Source organism: Camelus ferus, chromosome 1, assembly GCF_009834535.1.
Source record: "Camelus ferus isolate YT-003-E chromosome 1, BCGSAC_Cfer_1.0, whole genome shotgun sequence".
Classification (NCBI taxonomy): domain Eukaryota; kingdom Metazoa; phylum Chordata; class Mammalia; order Artiodactyla; family Camelidae; genus Camelus; species Camelus ferus.
In genome coordinates, this window is record NC_045696.1 from 59,878,440 (window position 1) to 59,905,004 (window position 26,565).

The following is a 26,565-nucleotide window of genomic DNA, read 5'->3' on the forward strand; positions in this document are numbered from 1 at the left end:
TGAACTATTCTGATTAGCTTATTTTGCAAATAAGAACATAAATGTTTTAATATTTGGTTTCTATTTCATCAAGATTTTATGCATTTATTTGAAATGAGAACTGTCAAAAGCATGGGTTCCTTCACACTGACTGGTCATCATAGTGTCTTCAGAGAAAATACAGACATACATAAAGAACACAGAAACATAGAAATGAAATCAGAATCAATTATTACCCTTAAAATATTGCCTTCTACACATAATGGGAACTTCCACTACTTTAAGGGATTTATTTGTAAATACCAAATACGATTAGATTTTCAGATTGACTGGGAAGATTATCCTCCTAGATAACCTTGATACTAATCAATTTATCTTCCTCTACTCTCTTCCCTCTCTTCCTCATCTGCTGTATACTTATTATGAGCCAAGCACTTGAGCTACTCTAATGGGAATAAATACGTTCTCCTCTAGAGGCACAGGGCAGACAGAAGTAAGAAACAACTACCTGCTAAGTGCTTTATAGTCGCATGTGCAAACTGCTATGACACTGACGTTTGCCAAATAAAAGAATTGAGCAAAGGCCCCGTCTTCCAGAACTTACACTCTATTTGGAAAAAGGGGAGGGCAGGGGGAGTCGTGTCTAATAAGAGGCAAATAACATGCTCGCCCAAGAAGAGCATCAAAAGAACACCGAACTATAAAAAGTGCAGGATTTATAACAACTCCCTTGAGAGTCTTGATTTTATGATCCCGGAGCCAATCTAATTATACGGGGCTTCAAAATCCAGCGATCTCCCCTAAATGCAGCACCGAGGTGAGGTTCGCTACCGCCACCCGGGACCCAACCTGAAACCCTCCACCCTCGCTGCTTGGGACCCGGAGCGGCGCGAATTGCGCCGGCGCAGCTGTCAGAAAAGGGGCGGAAGAGGCGGGACTTTTGATGTGACGTCATCGGACGGCGCAGGCCAGCCGCACTTTGGAGTTTGGAGAGAACCGTGAGCGTCGGAGCATGGCGGCCGCTGAAGCAGCTTTAACGTCGTTGGTAACGGGCCTTTACGATGTGCAGGCTTTCAAGTTTGGGAACTTCGTGCTGAAGAGCGGGCTCTCTTCCCCGGTCTACATCGACCTGCGGGGAATTGTGTCTCGACCGCGTCTTCTTAGTCAGGTGCCAGCCCGGGAAAGGGAAGAAGAGGTTGGGTGGCCGGAATGGGGAGCGGGAGTTGGAGGTGCCAGGAGTTGGGCTGTGGGTGAGAGCAAAAGAGCAAAGGAGGCGGGTGGGCCTGGGGTACTCGGTTTGCGAAGCCCGGAGACCGGGAACTGTTAGGCTCTTGAGGACCTAGAGGGCAGCCTGCCCTTTGACTTGCCTCCTTTGACACGTGCCTTGCAAAAGCTGAGAAACCGGGCTCGGGGCTTTGGCTTGCACAGGAAGTGGTTGAAGGAGTTCCGCATATTTAACCTCGAGAAAATTAGACCTGGGGAAGAAAGAGAAAGGTGGGTGAGGTGAGATTTAGAAGCTGCTCAAATACGCGAAAGGGCTATTGCTTGGAAAGGGGGATTTGATTTTGTGCTGTGTGGCCGGGAGCAAAAATTAAGGCCAGAAGGTGAGTATTTCATGGAGACTTCTTCCGATAAATAAAAGAAAAAAACTACAAATTGGAGGTTTTTGGCATAGTGCTTCTCAGACTTTATGAAAGCCAGATGGTGGGCATTTCTTGGCGACTTTTTGGTGAATAAAAGAAAGAACTTTTCTACAAATTAGAGGTTTCTAGCATAGTGCTTCTCAGACTGAGTATGTATGAATTACCTGGAGTTTTGTTAAAATGCGTAATCTGAGTAGATGTGAGGCAGGGTCTTTTTAACAAGCTGCCAGCCAAAACTGCAGAGACCACACAGTAAGTAGGAGGGTCTAAATGTGCTGTCTTGTAATAGAGTTGCTACTAGCCGCATGTGAATATTGAGCATTATGAGTTTTTAAATTTAAAGTCATATGTGACTATGGCTACCTTATTGGACAGTGCAGATATAGAGCATTTCCATTATCACAGAAGTTCTATCTAGAAGACATATGTAAATTTTCTCCACCACTAAAGGTTTTTGTTTCGTTCACCTTTTGCGAACCCCACTGTGTGAGGTTATTAAGAAAAGGACTGAAGCACTAGTTGAAGGGGATTAAGCTATTCTCACCATCCAAAATCTTGCTTTGGTGCACCTCATCAGTGCTGAGAAAGTGAATGACTAGGGAATCTTCCACTGAAAAATTGGTTTATTTTTTGAAGAAGTGATGAGTTGACAGATGACTAAAAATTATTATTTTATTTTTATTTTTTGATTTAAAAAAATTTAGGGGAGTAATTAGGTTTATTTATTTATTTAATGGAGGTACTGGGGGTTGAACCCAGGACCTCGGGCATACTAAGCGTGCACTTTACCACTGAGCTATACCTTACCCTCTAAAAATTATTTTGTGATTCTAGATCTTAGGGGGTGTGTGTGTGTGTGTGTGTGTGTGTGTTTGTCTGTGTGTGATTTTTGGTAGTTAATTTGGAAGGAGTTAAAAACACCAAGAGACCTGGCTATAACAGAACTCCTTCCATATCTTCTTACTTCAGCAAATAGGGTTTCTTAATACTTGCACCCCCAAAAAAGCAACAGAATTTATACCAAACTCTTAACCTCCTAGCAGTAATAGTCGTTGCAGTAGATACATAAATTAATTGCTAGGGTGAGGTACCATTCATCTCTCTAAGAAGTACATTTCCAAAAGAATCTGATTTTTGATTCTGTCAAAATTTGTAGATTATGTTTTAATTAATTTTATACTCATAACAATTATAATGGTAACAGAATTTTTAACACTTAGAGACTTAGATCATGGAAAACTTTTTAATTTACAATTTTAAAGTTCAGTTTACATGCCTTTTTGTTGTGGAGAAGTATCAGAATGATCCGTAAAAGTTTTTCCAGCATTAAATATATATTATATTAGGATAAAATTCTGTGGAAACAATGGGATGAAAATATGAGTTCCAAAAAATGTAAATTTTTACAACTTTGATAGTACAACATTTTTGTGTGTTTTTTTTTTTTTATTTTAATGGAGACGTTGAGTATCAATCAAATCAGTATAGCATTTGGATTCCATTGTATTCACTTAAAAGAGTCAAGTAGCAGTTTTAGGATAATATGTTAATTTTTTCACTAGTCTAGAAATTACATCTTTTGTAGCTTAAAAATACTCATAAGTTTTTCAACTCTTTAGAAGTACAGGAGCAAAATATTTTAAAGACCTCTGATTTAGTTCACTAAGCAACTCTTTGCTTTTCTTTCATTTTGAAATAAGATGGTGTTGGGTGGGAGTATCCATTATAGAATTAAAATGTGATGGTTTATGTGGAAATGATATTATAAACCAGTACTTCCTACAATAGGCTCTGCATGAGAACTTAATGAAAAACACTTTGGTGTATATTCTTCCTTTTTAAAAACTGACATACAGCATTATATTAGTTTCAGGTGTACAACAAAATGACTCAATATTTGTATATACTGTGTAATGATCAGCATAGTAGATCTAGTTAACATACCTCTGTTCATAGTACAAATTTTTACTTGTGATGAGAACTTTCAAGATCTCTCTGCAACTTTCAAATACACAAAACTATTATTAACTATAGTCACCTTGCTGTGTATTCCATACCCATGACTTTTTAATTTTATCACTGGAAGTTTGTACCTTTTGACTGTCTTCACCCATTTTGTCCACCTGTATTTGTTCTCTTTCTCTGTGTGCTTCTTTTTGTTTGTATGTTAGTTTGTTTTTATGAGATTCCACATATAAGTGAGATTATGCAGTATTTATCTCCATCTGACTTATTTCAGTTAGTGTAATGCTCTCAAAGTCCATCTGTGTTGCACAAAAGGCAAGGTTTCATTCTTTATCATGGCTGAATAATACTCCATTTGTGTATATGTGTGTGTGTGTACTGAATTTTTTTTTTAATCCATTTGTTCTTCAGTGGACACAGGTTGTTTCCATATCTTAGCTATTGTAAATAATGCTGCAGTGAACATGGGAGTGCAGATATCCTTTCAAGATAGTTTTTGTTTTCTTTGGATAAATATCCAGAAGTGAAATTGCTATATCATGTGGGAGTTCTGTTTTTAATTGAGTAACCGCCATACTATTAAGATTCCTGCCGAGGGGAAGGTATAGCTCAAGTGGTAGAGTGCATGCTTAGCATGCACAAGGTCCTGAGTTCAATCCCCAGTACCTCTTCCAAAAAATAAATAACTAAACCTAATTACCTTCCCTCCAAAAAAACAGATTCCTACCACCACTGTACAAGGATTCCCTTTTATTCACATCCTCACCAACACTTCTTATTTCTTATTCTTTTGATAATAGTCATTCCAACAGGTGTGAGGTGATACCTCATTGTGGTTTTGATTTTCATTTCCCTGAAGACCTGGTGATACTGAGCATCTTTTCATATACTTTTCAGTCATTTGTACAAATTCTGAGGAAAAACGTCTATTCAGATCCTCTACCCATTTTTCAATCAGATTGCTTTTTGTTATTGAGCTGTATGAATTCTTTATGTATTTTTGGATACTAGCCCCTTATCAGATGTATGATTTGCAAGTATCTTCTGCAGTTCAGAAGATTGCCTTTTTTGTTGATGGTTTCCTTTGCTGTGTGGGAACTTCTAAGTTTCATGTAGTCCCATTTGTTTAGTTTTGCTTTTGTTGCCATTGCCTTTGAAGTCAGATCCAAAGAAATATCACCCAAGAGTGATGTCAAGGAGCTTACTACCTATGTTTTATTCTAGGAGTTTTATTTCATTTTTGTGTGTATGTGGTGTAAGATAGTGGTCCAGTTTTACCAACACTATAGAAGAGACTGTCCTTTCCCATTATCTATTCTTGGCTCCTTTGTCATAAACTAATTGAACATATGTACTTGGGCTTATTTTTAGACTCTATTCTGTTCCAGTGATCTGTTTGTCTATTTTTTTATGTCAGAGTCATACTGTTTTGATTATTGTGGCTTTGTAATATAGTTTGAAATCAGTGTGGTGCCTCTAGCTTAAAAAATTTATTTTTATTTTTATTTTTAATTTTTTGGGGTGGAGAGTTAATTAGGCTTATTCATTTATTTATTTTAATGGAGGGAGTTGGGATTGAACCCAAGGCCTTGTGGATGCTAAGCGTGCATTCTGCCACTGAGCTATACCCTCCCCACCTCCAGCTTTACTCTTTCTCAAAATTGCTTTGGCTATTTGGGATCTTTTGTGGTTCCATACAAATTTTAGGATTGTTTGTTCTATTTCTGTGAAAAATGCCATTGGAATTTTGATAGGGATTGCATTGAATCTGCAGATTGCTTTAGGTAGTATGATCATTTTAATAGTATTCTTTAGAAACCTGAGTATGGAATGTCTTTCATTTATTTGTGATCATCTTCAGTTTTTTTCATTGTGTCCTATAGTTTTTAGTGTACAGGTGTTTCACCTTCTTGGTTAAATTTATTCTTAGGTATTTTGTTCTTTTTGTTGCAGTTATATTTGGCATTGTTTTCTTAATTTCTCTTTCTGATAGTTTGTTTTTAGTATATAACAATACAATTTTGGGGGTATATTTTTGTATATTGATTTTGTATTTTGCAATTTTACTGAAGATTGTTTGTTACTTCTAACAATTTTTAGTGGAGTCTTTATGGTTTTCTAAATATAAAATCATGTCATCCACTTGTTACTTCTTCCTTTCTAATTTGCATGCCTTTTATTTCTTTTTCCTGCCTAATTGCTTTGACTAGGGCTTCCAATACTGTGTTGAGTAAAAACTGACAAGAGTAGGCATCTTTGTCTTGTTTCTGATCTCAAGAGAAAAGTTGTCAGCTTTCACCACTCGATATGATGGTTAGCTGTGGGCCTGTCATATATGACCTTTATTATGTTGAGATACGCTCCATCTCTACCCACTCTGTTGAGAGTCTTTATCATAAATGGACGTTGTGTTTAATGCTTTTTCTGCATCTGTTGAGATGATCATATGATTTTTATCCTTTGTTTTGTTAATGTGGTGTATCAACTTCATTGATTTGTGAATGTTGAACCATCCTTGCATCCCTGGGATAAATCCCACTTGATCATGGCTTATTGTCCTTTTAATGTATTGTTGAATTTGTTTTGCTAATATTTTATTGAGGATTTGTGCATCTCAATTCATTAGGAATTGTTGGCCTCCACTTTTTGTTGTTGTTGTTGTGTCCTTATCTGGTTTTTGTATCAGTGTAATGCTGGCCTTGTAAAATGAGTTTGGGAAGATTCCTTCCTCTTCAGTTTTTTGGAACAGTTTGGGAATAATAGGCATTAAAATCTTTTTTGAATGTTTAGTAGAATTTACCAGTAAAGCCATCTGGTCCTGGACTTTTGTTTGTTGCAGGCTTTTAAAAATTATTATTACTGATTCATTCTTTTTACTAGTAATTGGTTTATTCAGATTTTCTATTTTTTCATGATCAGACTTGGAAGACTGTATATTTCTAGGAATTTATGCATTTCTTACAGATTATCCAGTTTGTTGATGTGTAATTCTTTATAGTAATCTCTTATGATCCTTTGTTATTTCTTTGGTTTCAGTGTTAATTTCCTTTTTCATTTCAGATTTTGTTTGAGCCCTCTCTTTTTTTCTTGGTGAGTCTAGTAAAGGATTGTCAATTTTGTTTGTCTTTTCAGAGAATCAGCTCTTAGTTTCATTATTTTTTTAAATCATCTTTTTGGTCTCTTTTCACTTATTTCCACTCTGATCCTTATTATCTCCTTCTTTCTACTAACTTGGGCTTCATTTGTTCTTTCTCTAATTCCTTTAGGTATAAAGTTGGGTTGTTTATTTGAGATTTTTCTTGTTTCTTTAGGTAGGCTTATATCACTATAGACTTTTAGAACTACTTTGCTGCATCCTATAGATTTTGGTATGATTTCTTTCCATTTTTATTTGTCTCAAGATATTTTTAAAAATTTCTCCTTTAATTTCTTCATTGATTCATTGGTTGTTCAAGAGCATATTTAATATTCACATATTTGTGATTTTTCCCATTCTGTGTGTGTGTGTAAAATTGATTTCTAGTATCATGCCATTGTGGTCAGAAATGATATTTGATATGATTTCAGTCTTAAATTTGTTGACTTGTTTTGTGGTCTAGAATGTGATCTATCCTGGAGAATGTTCCATGTACAGTTGAGAAGAATGTGTATTCTGCTGCTTTTGGATGGAATGTTCTGTATATATTAAGTCCTTCTGGTCTAGAGTATTCTTGGTTGGAAGTGCTTTCCTTTGAGCACTTTGAATATATGATGCCACTTCCTTCTGGCCTGCAAAGTTTCTGCTGAGAAATCTGTTGCAAGTCTTACGGGGGAGTGTGGGGAGGGCAGATTCTCATGTTCATAACAAGTTGTTTTTCTCATGCTGCTTTTAAGATTCTCTCCATGTCTTTAATTTTTGACATGTTAAATTATAATGTGTCTTGGTTGAGGTCTCTTTGAATTTATTTTGTTTGGAACACTGAACTTCCTGGATCTGGATGTCCACATCCATCCCCTAGTTAGGGAAGTTTTCAATCATTATTTCTTAAAACAAGTTTTCTCCCCACCCCAACTTTTTTTCTCTCTTCTTCTGGGACCCCCTGTACTTTATAATGTGAATGTTATTCTGCTCGATATTATCTGCTAGGTTCCCTAGGCTATTTTCACTTTTTAAAATTCTGGTGTTTTGTTTTGTTTATTGCTACTCTGGATGAATTCCACTGCCCTATTTTCCAGATCACCAGTCTTTTCTTCTGCTTCATCTAGTCTGCTATCAAACCTCTCTAGTGTATTTTTCAGTTTAGTTATTGTATTTTTCAGCTCTGTGATTTCTCTTTGGTATATTCTTATATTTCTATCTCTTTGTTGAAGTTCTGTGTTCATCTATGTTTTTCCCAAGTTTTATGACCATTGCTTCGAATTATTTGTCAGGTTAATTACTTATCTCTGTTTCATTAAGGTTTTTTCACTGGAATTTTATTTTTTACCTTTGTTTGGAACACATGTCTGTTTCCTCCTTTTGCTTGACTCTGTGTTTGTTTCTATGTGTTAAGTGTTACAGTTATCTCTTCCTGTCTTGAAAGGGTGGTCCTGTGTAGAAAATGAACCTTACTGTTTAATGTTGCCCTGGTTCATGTATTGTATCTCAAACTGTCTCTTTGATTGTTTCAAACCTATGGGACCCAAAAATATAAACCCCCAGGCCACCAGAACACAGTACCTGAGTGTTGTCCCCTTTTTGAGCTGTGTGCCCACTGGCTCTGGCATGTGTCCACATCTCTGGTGTGGCTGCAGGAGCAGTGCTGGGGACCAGGCTGTAGCAGCAGCATGTGGAGGTGGTCACCTGCCCCCTCTGGTCGGGCTGGGACAGTGGCTCTCAGAGAGGAGCAGGTGCTAGCAGGTTAAAATAAAAGTGTGAAAATGGTACCTGCCAGTGCCTACATACCTGGAGAGAGGCCTAACAAGCTTTTGTGTCTCTAGTAGACACTTTAAGGTTAGCAAGTGATTCTACTTCATGTATGGTCTAGACTTTTTTCAAACTGCTTCTTTTAAAAGCTGGGTCCCAGGGTGAGTGAGTCTGCACACAAGCCATTTAAGAGTAAGTCTCCATTCCCTACATGCATATGGTTTTCCTGGGTGTAGACCTTTTGGTTTTCAAAGCCAGGTGTTTTGAGTGTTCATCTCTCTGGTGCAGGTCCCAAATCTTAGGGTGACTGATATGGAGCACAAACCCCTCGCTCCTCATGGAGAAATTCCATATTTGTGAGGGCCTGCCTGGTTATGGGTTGCTGCAGCAGGATGGGGTTTTTGGCAAGACTGCAACTCTAAGTCTCCCACCCATCTCTATGTGCCCTTGTATCTGTTGTTGTCAAGTAGCTGTTCAGCTAGTTCTCAAGTTCTTTTCAGAGGGGATTGTTCTATAAGTAGTTGTAGATTTATTGTGTCCACAAGAGAAGGTGAGTTCAGGATCTTCTTACATCCCCATTTTTGTTGTCTTTCCTTTTGGTGTCAAATCCAAAAACTCATTGCTAAGACTGATGTCAAGGAGCCTACCACCTGTTTTCTTCTAGGAGTTTTATGGTTTCAGGTTTTATATTCACGTCTTTAGTCCATTTTTGAGTTAATTTTTGTGTGTGGTGTAAGACAGAGGTCTAGTTTTCCCAAAACCACTTTGTTGAAGAGACTGTCCTTTCCCCTTGGTATATCCCTGGCTCCTTTGTTGTAAATTAATGGAACAATAATGCTTAGGTTTATTTCTGTGCTTTCTGTTTTGTTCTGTTGACCTATGAGTCTATTTTTAATGCTAATACCATACTGATTTTTTTGTAATAGACTTTATTCTTTTAGAGCAGTTTCAGGTTCACAACAGAATTGAGCAGAAAATAGCCCTCCCCACCCACACATACATACTCCCCTACCCTCAACATCCCTCATCAGTGTGGCGTATTTGGTACAATCGATGAACCAACGTGGGCATATTATTATCGACCAAAGTCCATAGTTTACATTAGGGTTCACTCTTGATGTTGTACGTTCTACAGGTTTTGACAAACGCATAATGACATGCAGCCACCATCAGTATACTATCATATAGAATAACTTTATTGCTCTAAAAATCCCTTGTGCTCCATCTATTCATTCCTCCCTCCCTCCCTTTCCCCAGACCCCTGGAAGCCACAATATTTTATTGTTTCTGTAGCTGTGTCTTTTCCAGAATGTCATATGGTTGGAATCGTACAGTTTGTAGCCTTCTTAAACTGGCTTCTTTCATTTAGTAATATGAAAAACTTTTAAGTTTCTTCTATGTCTTTCATGGCTTGACAGATTTTTTTTTTATTGCACATATATTTTTAAATTTACATATATGTACTGTTCATTGTCTCTAAGAACGTTTAGAGCTTTAGGTTTTTAAACTTACATAGTTATCAAAGGAATAATGCCAACCACAAGATAAGAATTAATTCAAGAAGATACATACACCCTACTATTAACAGCAACATGATTTATAATTGCCAAGATATGGGAGCATCCTAAGTGCACATGAAGATACAGCATGTATACACACACACATACATATACATGTATTGAAATACAGCTCACCTATAAGAAAGAAGGATATTTTTGTCATTTGCAGCCCTTCATTCACCTTTTTGTTACTTCAAAAACCAAAACTTTATAACTGGCAGAGGCATTTCCATTACATCAGAAACAACAAAATACCTAGAAATAAACTTAACCAAGGAGGTTACCTATACTCTGAAAACCGAAATGACACAAAGAAATGGAAAGATTTCTTGTGCTCTTGGATTGGAAGAACCTATACTATCAAAATGGCCAAACTACCCAAAGCAATCCACAGATCCAACGCAACCCTCTTCAAAATACTCACGACATTCCTCACAGAAGTAGAGCAAACAATTCCAAAATTTATAAGAAACACAAAAGACCTTGAACAGCCAAAGCAATTTTTTGTAGGTCTCTCTCTCTCTTGTTTTTTTTCTCTCTCTCTCTCTCTCTTTTTTTTTTCCTCTTTCTTCTTTTTGTTCTCTTTTCTTCTGGTTTGATAACTAGAGAAGTTCCTTTAACATTTGTTGTAAAGCTGGTTTGGTGGTGCTGAAATCTTTTAGCTTTTGTTTATCTGTGAAGCCTTTTTCTGCATCAAGTCTGAACAAGAGCCTTGCTGGATAGAGTATTCTTGGTTGTAAGTTTCCTCTTTGCATCACTTTAAATATATTGTGCCACTCCCTTCTGGCCTGTATAGCTTCTGCTGAAAAGTCAGCTGATAACCTTATGGGAGTTCCCTTGTATGTTATTCATTGCTTTTCTCTTGCTAATTTTAATATTTTCTCCTTATCCTTAGTTTTTGTCAGTTTGATGACTGTGTGCCTTGGTGTGTTCCTTTTTGAGTTGATCCTGTGTGGAACTCTCTGTGCTTCCTGGACTTGGGTGGCTGTTTCCTTTCCCAAGTTGGGGAAGTTTTCAGTGATTAGCTCTCCAAAAATTTTTTCAGGTTCTTTCTCTCTCCTCTTTCTGGGACCCCTATAATGCAAATATTAGAACACTTCATGTTGTCCCAGAGTTCTCTTAAACTATCCTCATTCCTTTTTATTCTTTTTTCTGTTCTGAAGTAATCTGTCTTCCACTAATCTGTCTTCTAGCTCACTGATCCATTCTTCTGCCTCATTTATTCTATTCTTGGTTCCTTCTAGTGTAGTGTTCATTTCAGTGATTTTATTCTTCAACTCTGTTTGGGTATTCTTTATATTTTCCAACTCTTTGCTAAAAACTTCACTCTGTGCATCTATACTCCTCTTGAGGTCTCTGAACATCTTGGCCATCATTACTTTACACTCCTTCTCAGATAAATTGCCTATCTCCTCATCACTTATTTCTTCTTCTGGGATTTTATCTTGTGCTTTGGCCTGGGAAATATTCCTTTGCTGCCTCATATTGTCTATCTTTCTATGTGTTTGTGGATTCCTTCCACAGACTTTGGGATTATTGTTTTCTTATTTCTAGTATCTGCCCCTGGTGGATGAGGCTGAACTAGAGGCTTATGCAGATTTCCTGGCAAGAGGAGCCAGTGCCTGTCCACTGCTGGGTGAAGCTTGGTCCTGGACCTCTGGTGGGTAGAGCTGTGTCTAGAGGCCTTTTGTGGCTTAGGGAGTCTGCTGATGAGTGGGGCCTTGTTCCTACCCTGTATGTTGTTTGGCCTGAAGCTTCCCTACAGGCTGTTGGGTGGGGCTAGGTCTTGGTACTAATGATCCAATCAAGATGTCACCCTCCAAGAAAGTTCATGTAGGTTAACACTCTGCCACAAACTTTTATGTCCCCTGAGTGAGCCACAGCCATCCCCCACATCCCCAGGAGACCCTCCAAATCCAGCAGGCAGGTCTGGCCCATGTTCCTATGAAATCACTGCCTCTGCCCTTGGACCTGGTGCACGTGAGTTTCCATGTACGCTTCTCAAGCAAATGGAGTCTCTGTTTCCCCCAGTCCTGTGAGGCTCCCAGAGCCAAGCCCCGCTGGCCTTCAAAACCAGATGTCCTGGGGTCTCCTTCTCTTCCCAATGCTGGGACCCAAGCTGGGGAGCCTGACGTGGAGCTTAGAGCTCTCACTCCTGTGGGAGGGCCTCTGCGACTTAACAAATCTTCAGCTTGTGGTTCGCCCACCTGGAGGTTATGGGGCCCAGTTATATCATGAACACGCCCCTCCTACCATCCTGTTGTGGTTCTCTCTTTATATTTCCAGTTGCAGAAGATCTTTTTTGCTAGGTTCCAGTCATTTTTCGCTGGTTGTTTAGCATTCAGTTGTGGTTTTGTTGTAGTCGCTAGGAGAGGCAAGCTTGTGGTCCTCCACTCTGCCATCTTGACTGGAACCAATACCATACTGTTTTGATACTATAACTTTGTGATATAGTTTATAATAATGGCGTTTGATGTCACCAGCTTGATACTTCTTCCTCAAGATTGTTTTGGCTATCCACGGTCTTTTGAGGTTCCCTACAAATTTTAGGATTGTTTGCTATAACAATTAATTCTTCCAATACATGAGCAGGGAATATCCTTCCATTTACTTATGTCATCTTTTTTTTCTTTTAATCAGTGTCTTAATAGTTTTTAGTTTACAGGTCTTTCACTTCCTTGGTTAAATTTATTTGTAGGTATTTTATTTTTTTTGATGCAATTGTAAATGCAATTGTTTTCTTAATTTCTCTTGGAAACTTTTTTAAATTGAAGTATAGTTAATTTACAATGTTGTGTTAGTTTTAGGTGTACAGCAGAGATTCAGCTTTATATATATGTATGTATATATTCCTTTTCATATACTTTTCCATTATAGGTTATTATAAGATACTGAGTATAGTTCCCTGTGTTGTATATAGTAGGTCCTTGGTATCTGTTTTATATATGGTAATGTGTATATGTTAATCCCAAACTCCTAATTTATCACTCCCTGATCACTGCTTTCCCCTTTGGTAACCGTAAGTTTGTTTTCTATGTCTGTGAGTCTGTTTTTGTTTTGTAAGTTCATGTGTATCATTTTTTTAGATTCCACATATAAGTGATATCACATGATATTTGTCTTTGTCTGACTTACTTCACTTAATAATGATAATCTCTATGCCCATTCATATTGCTGCAGATGGCATTATTTCATTCTTTTTAATGGCTGAGTAATATTCCACTGTGTCTATAAATACCATATCTTTATCTGTTCAACTGTTGATTGATACTTAGGTTGCTTCTATGTCTTGGCTATTGTAAGTAATGCTGCTTTGAACATTGGGGTGCATGAATTGTTTTGAATTAGAGTCTTCTCTGAATATATGGCAAAGAGCAGGAGTGCAGGGTCATATGGTAACTCTATTTTTAGTATTTTAAGAAGCCTCCATACTGTTCGCCATAGTGGCTACACCAATTTACATCCCCACCAGTGTATGGGAGGGTTCCTTTTTCTCCACACCCTCTCCAGCATTTATTATTTATATACTTTTTAATGATGGCCATTCTGACTGGTGTGAGGTGTACTTCATTGTAGTTTTGATTTTCATTTCCCTGATGATTAGTGATGTTGAGCATTGTTACATGTGCCTGTTGGCCATCTGTATGTCTTCTTTGGAAAAATGTCTGTTTACTCTCGCCCATTTTTTGATTGGGTTGTTTTTTTCATACTAAGCTGTATGAGCTGTTTGTTTATTTTAGAAATTAATCCCTTGTCAGTAGTATTGTTTGCAGATAATTTTTCCAGTCCGTAGTTTGTCTTTTTGTTTTGTCAGTGATTTCCTTTGCTGTGGAAGTGCTTTTAAGTTTAATTAAGTCCCATTTGTTTATTTTTGTTTTTATTTCCATTAATCTAGGAGAAGGATCCAAAAACGTATTGTTGCAGTTTATGTCAAAATGTATTCTGCCTATGTTTTCCTCTAGAAGTTCTATAGTATCTGGTCTTATATTCAGGTCTTTAATCCATTTTGAGTTTATTTTTGTATATGGTGTTAGAGAATGTTCTAATTTCATTCTTTTACATGGAGCTGTCCAGTTTTCCCAGCATCACTCCTGAGGAGACTGTCTTTTCTCCATTGTATATTCTTGCCTTCCTTGTTGTAGATTAATTGACCATAAGTGCATGGGTTTATTTCTGGGCTGTCTGTCTTGTCCCATTGATCTGTGTGTCTGTTTTTGTGCCAGTACCATAGTGTTTTGATTGCTGTAGCTTTGTAGTGTATAGTCTGAAATCAGGGATCATGATTCTTCCTGATTCTTCCAACTCTGTTTTTTCTCCAGGCTGGGTTTTTTTGTGTGTGTTTCCAAACAAATTTTAAAATTATTTGTTCTAATTTTGTGGAAAATGCCACTGGTATTTTGATAGGGATGGCATTGAATCTGTAGATTGCCTTGAGTAGTATTGTCATTTTAGCAGTATAGATTCTTATGATCTAAGAACACGGTATCATCTTCAATTTCTTTCATCAGCATCTTTTAGTTTTCAGTGTACAGGTCTCTTGCCTCCTTAGGTAGGTTTATTCCTAGGTACTTTATTCTTTTTGATACATGCAGTGGTAACTGGGATTGTTTCCTTAATTTCTCTTTCTGATATCTCATTGTTGGTGTATAAAAATGATGTATATTAATTTTGTATCCTGCAACTTTACCAAATTCATTAATGAGTTTTAGTAGTTTTCTGGTGACATCTTTAGGGTTTTCTACGTATAGTATCCTATCATCTGTGAACAGTGACAGGTTTGCTTCTTTCTAATTTGGATTCTTTTTATTTCTTTTTCTTGTCTGATTGTTGTGGCTAGGGCTTCCAAAATTATGTTGAATAAAAGTGGTGAGAGTGTGGGCATCCTTTTGTTCCTGATCTTAGAGAGAATGCTTTCAGCTTTTCACAACGTTAACTGTGGGTTTGTCATATGTGGCTTTTATTATGTTGAGTTATGGTCCTTCTATGCCCACTTTCTGGAGAGTTTTTATCATAAATGGGTGTTGAATTTTTATCGAAAGCTTTTTGTGAATCTACTGAGATGATCATATGGTTTTTATTCTTTAATGTGGTGTATCACAATGAATGACTTGTGGATATTGAAAAATCCTTGCATCCCTGGAATAAATCCCACTTGATCATGGTGTACGATCCTTTTAATGTATTGTTGGAGTCGGTTTGCTAGTATTTTGTTAAGGATTTTTGCATCTGTGGTCATCAGTGAATTGACCTCTAATTTTCTTTTCTTGTGATATCTTTGTCTGGTTTTGGTATCAAGGTGATGGTGGCCTTGTAGAATGAGTTCAGAAATGTTCCTTCTGAAACTTCTTAATTGAAGACTTGTTCAAGAAAGTAAAACTAGCAAGGTGATACAAAGATTTAGACACTCAAAGCATAATGAATTAGTAAGGGAGACTGTGAAGCCTGGGGGTCATACTTAGTCTTTCAGGGTCAACATCATAGCCTTTTCTAACACATTCCATGTTGCCCTCAGAGCAGCCCTGAGTCTAGAGAATAGGTTTATTCTTCTGCTTTTATATTTAAATTTGTAAACTGGGATTTGCAGAGAGGGTAATTTAACCAAAAGCTTTTATATCTTTCTGATCAGGTTTGAGGCTGTACCCTGCTGGGTTATTATTGTATTTATGTTAAGTTATTTATATATCAATTAAAATAATAATAATAGTAGATCCTGTATGTGTTCTTTTTTTCTCCCCCCACAGGTTGCAGAAATTTTATTCCAAACTGCCCAAAATGCAGGGATCAATTTTGATACTGTGTGTGGAGTACCTTATACAGCTTTACCATTGGCTACCGTTATTTGTTCAACCAATCAAATTCCAATGCTTATTAGAAGGAAAGAAACAAAGGATTATGGTAAAGTAAATAATTCTAGAATCTTTTCTTCTTCTAGGCACTCATGTTCATAGACTTGAATATTCTTCACAGGTCCTTTAAGTTATTATGGCTTGTGGAATTTGTTAACTGTTATAAATTACACCTTCCTTTCCTTTAGAGTCTGGGGTGAAATTGCTTCGTATTAATTAAGTAATGAAAAAAGTGCTTTTTTGTGCACCAAATTTATGAAACCCAGCATTTTCACCAGCACTTCCCTGATCAGCAGAATGTTCTAAGAGCACTTGCTTTCCTAGTGTATTTATATTTAAACTGCATGAATAGAAATGCATGAAGAAAAATCATTTTCTTAAAGCAGTATAAATGTCACATGAAATTACAAATGGAGATTTTTTTTTTCATGGGTCTGTGGCAAAAGGTTACCAGATAGTTGTTTTAAACATGTAGGCTGCTTTAAAACTAAAATACTCCAACCTAAAAATACTGGAAATGATTTCCTATTTGATGATGTTAGGGAATTACTGGGGTTTTATGTGTTGTTTTATGTTGGTGTGATACTATTTTGTTACTTTTTTTTTTTGAAAAGAGTTCTTTTTACAGTTGTATTCTAAAATTTTTTATGATGAAATCATATGTCTGGAATTTGCTTCTAAAAATAACAGGGGCAGGGAGGAGGGTATAGCTCAGTGGTAGAGTGCGTACTTAGCATGCGTAAGGTCCTGGGTTCAATCCCTGGTGTGGTACATCCACTAAAAGTAATAATTAAATAATCCTAGTTACATTACCTCTGCCCCCAAAATAAAAATAAATGAATAAATAAAAATTACTGGAGGATGGTGGGAGTGGAGTTATAGCAGAAACAAGATTGCCCATGAGTTGTTAACTGGCAAGGTGTTGTATTTGTGGGGGTTTGTTATTCTGTTTTGTCCATTTTTGTTTGGTATTATCTATTATAAAAAATTAGAAAAATATTTTTGCTGCTTAGTGGCACAGTGTTTATATGAATCCCTGCCATAAGGAAACTTATTTCTATTTCTGTATTGTATGTCTTCAAAAATGTTAAGATCTTAGAATAAGATCATTAATTGTTAAATATACCTATAAATACAGTTCTAAGTTCTGGTCTAAGCTGATTCAGTTAAACTTGCCAGTTCTTCCAGGGAAGGAAAGGATTTAAAGGGAAAGGGATGGGACAGGGCAAAGGTGGTACCTGTGAAAAGGCTCCAAGAGTGGGCAAAATGCCCACTAATTCTATTTCTGTTTAAAAAAGCAAATTTGGCAGTAGAAGATATAAAACTGAGTCTCTGAAAACAGGAGTCCACATCCTGAGTTATTTAGTTTGTAGATCATCTGAAAATGGTCTGTAGTAGGGGGTTGGAGTGGGAAAGTGTATCTAGTCACACTACATTATATAATTCATAAAGTTACAGTGACTGATCTGAGTGGTTTTTAAACATTTTCACTCCTGAATTTATGTTCTCACAAGGCCAGTCGTTTGATCTTGAATAATGAAATTGCTTGTTAATGGAAAGAAGCATGCTTTCATTGGTGATAGTGGGCTATGCTTTATTTCATAACTTGCGTTGATCTAGGTGGTCTTCCCTTAAGAAACCCCATATTTGATATTTTGATCATAAACACATTAAGTGGTATTTATTTACACTGTTAAATAATTTGCTAGTTTTACTTTAAATTTGCTGTATTGTAGCTTTGACAGTTTTGAAATGGAGACACTGAACAAGACAGTAATCATAGCACAACGAAGATTTATCAGAAATCAAAGTAGAGTATCAGAAAATATGATTAGATCATCCACCTCTTCATTAATACATGCCAAACTTATACTGCAAGATACATCTTGAATTGGCTGAAAGATATAATTTTAAAATGGAATCAGTGTAATTTTTTCTTTTCTAGGTACTAAGCGTCTTGTAGAAGGGTGTATTAATCCTGGAGAAACCTGTCTAATCATTGAAGATGTTGTTACCAGCGGATCTAGTGTTTTGGAAACTGTTGAGGTTCTTCAGAAGGAGGGCTTGAAGGTCACTGATGCCGTAGTGCTGCTGGACAGAGAGCAAGGAGGCAGGGACAAACTGCAGGCGCATGGGATTTGTCTCCACTCAGTGTGTACATTGTCCAAAGTGCTGGAGATTCTTGAGCAACAGGAAAAAGTTGATGCTGAGATGGTCGAGAGAGTGAAGAGATTTATTCAGGAGAATGTTTTTGTGGTAACTAATCATAATGGTTCTCTCCATTCTGTAAAGAAAGCACCCAAGGAACTAAGCTTTGGTGCACGTGCAGAGCTGCCCGGGATCCACCCAGTTGCATCGAAGCTTCTGAGGCTTATGCAGAAGAAGGAGACCAATCTGTGTCTGTCTGCTGATACTGCAGAGTCCAGTGAGCTGTTGCAGCTAGCAGATGCTTTAGGACCCAGCATCTGCATGCTCAAGACTCATGTAGATATTCTGAATGATTTTACTCTGGATGTGATGAAGGAGTTAACCACTCTGGCAAAATGCCATGAGTTCTTAATATTTGAAGACCGGAAATTTGCAGATATAGGAAGCACAGTGAAAAAGCAGTATGAAGGTAAGTATTATTCAGGAACCTGCAAGAATAAGAAATCCAGCTTAAAGTTGCTGAAGAATAAAAGAAAATGTATTGGCTCACATCACTGATAGCCCAGCCATAGAGCAGCCTGTCAAGCATGGTTGGATCTGGGAGCTCAAGTGATGTCTTTTGGTCTTGCTTTCTCGCCAAGTCTCAGCTCTGCCTTCTTCTCTCTTGACTTCTTTCTCAGGTAGGCATTCTCCTCAAGCCTTCTCCAATCCACTCACTCTGCTCTGTGGTATAGAATACCTTTATTAGCTCACCTGGGCAACAAGCCTCACCCCGGATAATGTGAGGCTATTAAGTTTATGTAAGCTTCTTGAACCAAGATTTAGTCAAGGGTAGTTCCCTTAAAGAAAATGGGTATGCTGATGCCAGGAGAAAGGGACATGGGTTCTAGGAAGGAAGAAATGACAGATGTTGGCCCTGGCAGAACACAATGAGTTCTGAATATTTGAAGAATGAGAATTGTAGATACAGGAAGCAATTAAAAAGTAGTATAAAGTTGTAAGATTATTTTTAGCAGAAAGAGATCTGTTGATATACATCCTTTTTTAAAAATGTTATGTTAAATAGGAACTCCAGGTAGAGCATATGTTAGTTGAAAAAACTGCTTAATTAATTCTTTACCTAATCTTTTATGCAAATTTCTGTATTATTGTTTGTGTCCTGTGCTTTTTCACTTAACCTTACATCAGACATTTTATGTAATTTAACTGTTACAAGCGTCTTTTCAGATGACAGTTTTTCTTTAATGTGTATGTATTCTTAAACTATTTCTTTAGGGTAGATTTTTCTGTAATTGACTTTCTTCATGTGCTTATGATATTGACTGTTGAGTGAGTTATACAGAATTTCTATAGGTATGCATATAGATTTTTTCAAACATCTAAGGTTATTGTTGTCTGCTTTTAAAATGAGTGCAATTGCCTGTTGAAACGTGAAGAACTAAAGAGACCTGAGGAACAAGTAGAAGATGTGAGATGGTAAAGTTGCTGAGAGATTCCTACAGAAAGAAAGTTTGTCATCTTCAGAGGAATTTCAGAATGTTGATATCTTTGACCTCAGCAAACCCCTGTCTTCAGTGGCATACCTTTCCAGTTTCATAGATTTTATTGGTGGTCACAAATGTCAGCCTGCAAGGAAAAACAGTCCTAATCAGTTTTCTTCTCCTTATGATCTCTCAGCTAGCTAACCAGGTAGATAGATAAATTTTCACACATAGGTCCACTGAGAATCACTAAAATTCTTGGACTGTTGCACTCTTTCATTAGCATGTTACTAGGAGATTATTTCCATATTGTAGTTGGTTAATTAGTTGGATAAAAAGTTAAAGGTTTTTATTTGCAAATTGACAAGTATCTTTTCCCCTCCTTTTTCTTAGGTGGTATCTTTAAAATAGTTTCCTGGGCAGATCTAGTAAATGCTCACGTGGTGCCAGGCTCAGGAGTTGTGAAAGGCCTGCAAGGAGTTGGCTTGCCCCTGCATCGGGCATGCTTGCTCATTGCAGAAATGAGCTCTGCTGGCTCCTTGGCCACTGGGGACTACACTAAAGAAGCAGTAAGTGAAAGAGGAGGGGTACTGGGGTGGAGAGGGCTGGGGCGGTGATGCTACATGTTACAGGGGAGGAAAGTATCTTAATTTGGGGTCTGTGGAATCGCTACCAAAAATAAAAAAATCAGTTGCTATTAGTGTATTAGTTTATTAATACTAGTTGCCTAGAGTGCCCTGTTAATAGCATTATATATCTTGTAGTGGACACTGAAAAGATTTGAATTGTACTCTAAGAGAGAGACATTGAAACACAAATATTGGGTCAAATATCTGTCAATACTTATCTGGCCTTTAGGATAGGTGAGTTTTGTCCGTCTCACCATAAGCGGAAATTGAAGCTCTTATTCCCGGATATGCGCTTTCTTAGACTCTCTGGAATCCCATAGAGACGCACAGTCTCCTAACAGCAGTCCACGTGAAGTGGCTTAAAGTCTTTGGTATTGATTGGCATTGTATGGGAGAGTTCTTAACTAGAGTCCAGACACATTGTTTCCTCCAGTAATTCCCCATTATTAAAAGTTCTTATAACACCATACATGTTAGTACTCAGCTCCCACCCCTGCACACCAGAACAAATGAGAGATGGATAATCACCTAGTTCAAAAGCTCCTTTTCACATTCTTCTCAGGTTGAGTTTCATTGTTGGATAGTCACCTAGAAAGATGAATGGATTACTTTTACAGATATTTTAAAGACTATTAATTTTGAAAGTAATAGGACTTTTTATTTTAATTGAATTTTACATTTTACATGGGAATTTACTTTTTCATATTATTTCAAAGGCTGTCTGTGGAACTGTGAAGAACTTAACATGTCCTAGGGCCAGGTTTTAACCCCCTCCTGAATTGACCGTGTCTGTGGTTCCCCAGCTCTCACAGCAGAAGGTCCATGAGTCAGTGCTGGTATTTGGCATTCTGGATCTGGCTCAAGGACAATATATCGCTTGTTGGTAGGTGGTAGTACTTAGTGGCAAGAGTGGAACAGCATGAGCCTCAGAGAAGAGTAATTTAGAAAATCAGACAATCTAGGGAAACTTGTATCGTAATGGTAGAGAAATAAATTGTGGACACAAGTTACTGACAAATGTTAAAGAAGAGAGAAAGGAGTAGAGGTCAGATCTCTTTAGCTTGCTGGTAACAACAGAGCTGTTTTTTATATGGTGGCTGTCCTTAGATATATGTGTAGATAGATGAGCAGTAAGTCTTCAGTGTGGTTTTATACCATTATAAATGTATTCTAGAGTATTACTCATATCCTTTTTGGAAATGGTCGGTCCCCAAGCATTTTTACAAAAAAGTAACTGCAACATTTAGAATTAAGATGTACATAGTAAAGGATTTTTAATTTTTTTAGTGTGTAATTATGAGGGAAAGGAACAGGAGGAGTTACTTTAGGGCTTTAATGGACCAAGTACGTAAATTCATATCTAAGGTTACCTGTCTTAAATATAATAAGTTTAATATGAAATGAGAAAGGGCATCTATAAAATAGTAAATTCTCTTACATTCTGTGTGATTAACTGCTTTTTTATTATCTGTTTATGATGTTCCCTTTAGGTGAGAATGGCCGAAGAGCATTCTGAATTTGTGATTGGCTTTATTTCTGGCTCCCGAGTAAGCATGAAACCTGAGTTTCTTCACTTGACTCCAGGAGTTCAGTTAGAAGCAGGAGGTAAGAGCGCGCGCGCGTAAGGGAGTGCGGGAGGAAGAAGGAAGGCAGGCAGGCAGGCTTTATTGCCTGCGTTTCTGCAAATCACACGTCCCATTGCCTGGCACTGTATGTATTACCGGCACTTGCCACTTGGAGGAGCTCTTTGAGATTCCTCTCAAGTATGTTTCTCTAGATTGCTTTATTGGCTACATTTGCCATGTTGTCACTACATTTCCTGCTTCTACACTTTTACATAGTTTCTCTATATCTTTGAGTCTGCTGCTTTTATGTTATATTCACTAGTTTGTTACATTTTTAGAGTCCATGTACAAGCAATGTCATATTTTCTGTATAGTTTCACTTGGCATAATGCCCTCCAAATCTGTAATGCCCCAGTTTTTGTGGCTGCTGCCCCAGGGGAATCCCCTTGATCACCAGGCCACCAGGTGGCCATCGGGAGGCTTGCCTTTGCCGGTCCCATGGGACTGTAACAATGAGACACAATTCTTGGCAGGTTACCACTCCTACTCTTTCTGTCAGAGGGGCCCATTTGCTTGTCCTGGAGCTTTGGCCTGAGGCTTCAGTTTTGGCACACACCAGGGTTTACAGAGCTGTTCTCTGGGAACGTCAGGTGATTGATAGACACCGTCTTTATGCTCTTTGTCTCACTAGAACTTGCTGTTTTATCTCCTAGAAAAAAAGCTTCTTATGCATTCATCTGTAACACTGAATTTTTTGACTGCCACTCAGGGGACACCTTCAGGTAGGGCACTCGTGGCCAGTAAGGCTTACACTTACAGTCCCACAGGCCTGTATGTGTTTGCATACTTCAAAAGCTGTTGCCTGAGTGTCTGAACTAATCAGGGTGAATCTAGGTGCTGACTGAGACCCTCTCCTTTGGGACACTGACGGGCCTTGGCATACCCTCAACTACTGGGAGCTCTTACTGGGAGCAAAGGCTGCATGGGCAGTCAAAAGTTTTGAGAAATGACCAGGAGCCAGGAAAAGGTTGAACACGGTTCAAGTCTTACATCTTTCCTTCAAGACCAGGAGAAATGCATAGAAACCAACACAGAGTCAAGCAAAATGAAGGAAAAAGGAACAAGGTGAAACTTCAGGAAAAACCTATAGTGAAATGGAGATAAGTAATTTACCCAATAGAGTTCAAAGTAATGGTCTTAAAGATGCTCCCTTAACTCAACTTCAACAGAGACAGAAAATATACGTACTAAGTAGAAGTCAACGATGAGGAATACAATAACTGAAAAATACACTAGAGGGGGTATCAGAGCAGCAAAAAAGAGAATGAAAAAAGTGAAGATCTTAAGGTACACATCAAACAGGAATGACATTCTCACTATAGGAGTCGCAAAAGGAGAAGAGAGAGAGAAAGGGGCAGAAAACTTATTTCCTGAAATAATGGCTGAAAACTTCCCTACCCTGGGGGGAAGGAAGTGGACACCCACATGCAGGAAGCCCAGAATGTTACATATGAGATGAACCCAAAGAGCCCTATATCAAGGCACATTATAAATGTCAAAAGTTAAAGATAATGTTAAAAGCAGCAAGAGAAAAACAGCTTGTTACATAAAAGGGAACCCCCACGAGACTATCAGCAGGTATTTCAGCAAAAACTTGGCAGGCCGGGAGGTAGCGGCATGATAGAGCCAAAGTGTTGAAAGGAGAAAGTCTGGAACAAAGAACTTTGCCCAGCATCAGAATTAAAGGAGAGAATTAGTTTTCCAGATCAGCAAAAGCTAAAGAAGTCCATCATCACTAAAGTGGCTTCGCAAGAAATGTTAAAGGGACTTTAAGCTGAAAAGAAAGGGTGCTATTTAGCAACAAGAAAACAAAAGAAAGAATAAATCTCACTGGAAAGCTAAATATATGGTAAAGGTAGCAAATCAACCACTTAAAAGGTTAAAAGATAAAAGTAGTAAAAATATAACTACAATAATTAGCTAAGGGATATACAAGATTAAAAGATGTAAAATATGACATCAGAAACCTGAAGCCTTTTGGAGGGAGTAAAAATGTAGAGCTTTAGAAAGTAATCAAACTTCAGTTGTTGTCACTTTAAAACAGACTGTTACGGATACAAGTAAGCCACATGGTAACCACACAGCAAAATCCTGTAGTAGATACACAGAATATAAAGGAACCTAAGCATGCCACTAAAGACAGTCATCAAAACACAGTGGAAGGGAACAAGAAGGAACAGAGAGACTCAGCAGATGCAGAAAAAGCATTTGGCAAAACTCAACCTCCCTTTATGATAAAGACTGTCAACAAAGTAGTTATAGAGGGAACTTACCTCAATGTAATAAAGGCCATATATGACAGGACCATAGCTTGCATCATCCCGAAAAGGCCAAAAGCTTTTCCTCTAAGATCAGAAACAAAAGAAGGATGCCCACTATCAGAAAGATAAGAAATAGCAAGTGTGGGTGAGGTTATGGAGAAAAGGGAAGCCTTGTGCTTTGCTGGTGAGAATGTAAATTGGTGCAGTCAGTGTGGAAATGGTATGGAGGTTCCTCAAAAAATTAAAGCTAACATGATCCAGCAATTCTACTTCTGGATATTTATCCAAAGAAAAAGAAAACACCAACTTGAAAACACCCCCACGTTCACTGCAGCATTATTTACAATAGCCAAGATATGGAAACAACCTAAGTGTTCATTGATGGATGAATGAATAGAGGTGTTATGTATATATACAGTGGAATATTATTCAGACATTAAGAAAATGATACCCTGCCATTTGCAGCAATGGCTGCCCATGAGGCTGTTATGCTAAGTGAAATAAGTCAGACAGAGGAAGACAAATACTATATAATCTCATTTATCTGTGCACATCTAAAAATAAAAAAGTAAACTCATAGGTACAGAAAACAGATTGGTTGTTGCCAAGTCATAGGATAGGACTGGCTGGAATAGGTAAGGGAGTCAAAGGGCACGAACTTCCAGTTGTAAATAAAGTAGGTCATGGGGACATAGCGTACCGCACGCTGGCTTTGTTAATACTGCTGTATTGCGTATTTGAAAGATGCTAAGAGTAAATTTTAAAAGTTCACATCATAGAAAAAAATAATTTCCTGTGATTAAGCCAGGTAACGTATGCTAACTAGACTTACTGTGGTAATCAGTTCACACTGTCTACCAGTATTGAATCACAATCTTGTATACCTGAAACATACCGATTATACATCAAAATTTTTTTTTAAAAGAACAGAAGAGCGGAAATTAAGGATTAGGATTTGTACATAACCTAAGCACCTGATAGGGTTGTGGCAGAAAGATTCACATGTGTCGTCATGGTCAGGTTAGCTGCCTTGTGAAGACTTTTCCAACAGCATGTCACAGTGATTACGATGTATACTGAAATTGTCTTCAATTATGAGACAAACTTTTATTGCATTTCATTTGGTGGTGAACCTTTTTTGGCAACAGATTTGTTTTTTGATACTGTTGAACTATACATGCTCTAAAATTAGACACTGAAAAGCTGTTGATTAGCATGTCTCCACGGTGGACATCTATGGCCAATCCAAGGAGTCTTCTGCTTTTATTCACTTGCTGTGTGTGCAGAAGGGGCATGGTGAGCAAGAGCATATTTCTCTTTAAAGCAGGTGAGATCCTTTTCAGAAAAGTCATGCGACAGGTTTTCTGATTCTCTGTATTTTGTTAAACATTTTTGTTTTTGTAGGTGATAATCTCGGCCAGCAGTACAGAAGCCCACGGGAAGTTATTGGCAAACAAGGTTCTGATATCATCATTGTGGGCCGGGGCATAATAACATCACCAAATCGTCTGGAAGCAGCTGAGATGTACAGAAAAGCTGCTTGGGAAGCTTATTTGAGTAGACTTGCTGTTTGAGTGTCTCCGACATATTTTTGTGAAGGCCTTGAAGATACATTGTCTCCTGAGATGCTGCTGGCTTGAAATAATAAGCAACCTTTAATACTGCTTGGAGTCTTCCACTGGTCCTGTCGGAATGACTTCCGGAATTACCACGGGCTATGGGGATATAGTGACCTGTAATCACTGCACTGTCGCTATGCTCAGTTCGTTTTCAGGCTGGCTTTTATTGAGACTGATGTTGGTGAGGCAATCCATATTTGAAGATCCACTCATCTCTGTATCAGACTTTTTGATTCTTTTAATTTCTATGGGACAAAAATTTGAGGACATCAAGAGGCTAAAACCAGTACAGCATTTCTTGTGTCCTTTATTTGGTGTCTCTGATGCCCTAATAATGTTTAGATATTTCCTGTTCTCCTCCTCTTCTGCTTAAAAGTGATGGTCGAAGTGTCCAAAAGGTGCTGGGTCCCAGCACTGCCTTTGCTCACTCACCCAAGGGAGCTGGGGGAGGGGAGGGGAGGGGCAGGTGATGACGGTAGCTGAGCCCCTGAAGCCAGTGCCCGGCCTTCATTTCAACAGGCAGGGCTGTTGACTCATCTCTTCCCCGAGGCAGGTGTTGTCGGCCCCAGTCATTGCTTTCTTTTGCCTTTTTTCTATTACCAGTGGACCAGCTGCCCCTTCATTTATTTAGAAGGGAACAGTGGTAAGAGGTTCATTTGGAGATTTGCTTGAAGATCCTACATGATTCTCCCAGCCATCGTTGATAGGGATATCAGCCTCACATTTAGAAGTAAAGAGAAAGCAGACCAGCGACAAGAGGTAGCAACCACTTTGGGCTGGGCGCATCTGCCTTCCCTCACAGGCCCCGCCTTCGTGCACATGGCAGTTGGGCAGCCCTCATTCTGGGCCCCGGTGCAATTTCTCTTAGAAATTCCTGAGTTTCTGGATGATCCCTGTACAAATAAAGCTGTTCCCCATTTTCATA

General features: G+C 38.1%; 1 protein-coding gene across 2 annotated transcripts; it reads left to right on the plus strand.

Moving 5' to 3' along the window:
• Positions 1–937: 937 nt before the first annotated feature.
• UMPS (uridine monophosphate synthetase) lies at positions 938–26,565 on the plus strand. 2 transcript variants are annotated; one of them, XM_006189843.2, is made up of 6 exons: positions 938–1,147; positions 15,773–15,926; positions 17,823–18,494; positions 19,900–20,075; positions 21,626–21,740; positions 25,426–26,565. In XM_006189843.2, exons 1-6 carry the CDS (start codon positions 992–994, stop codon positions 25,593–25,595), a joined length of 1,443 nt encoding a protein of 480 aa, XP_006189905.2. In that variant the 5' UTR covers positions 938–991; the 3' UTR covers positions 25,596–26,565. The 2 variants fall into 2 exon arrangements, with proteins under 2 accessions (XP_006189905.2, XP_032336710.1); XM_032480819.1 differs by lacking the exon at positions 938–1,147 and adding an exon at positions 11,568–11,691.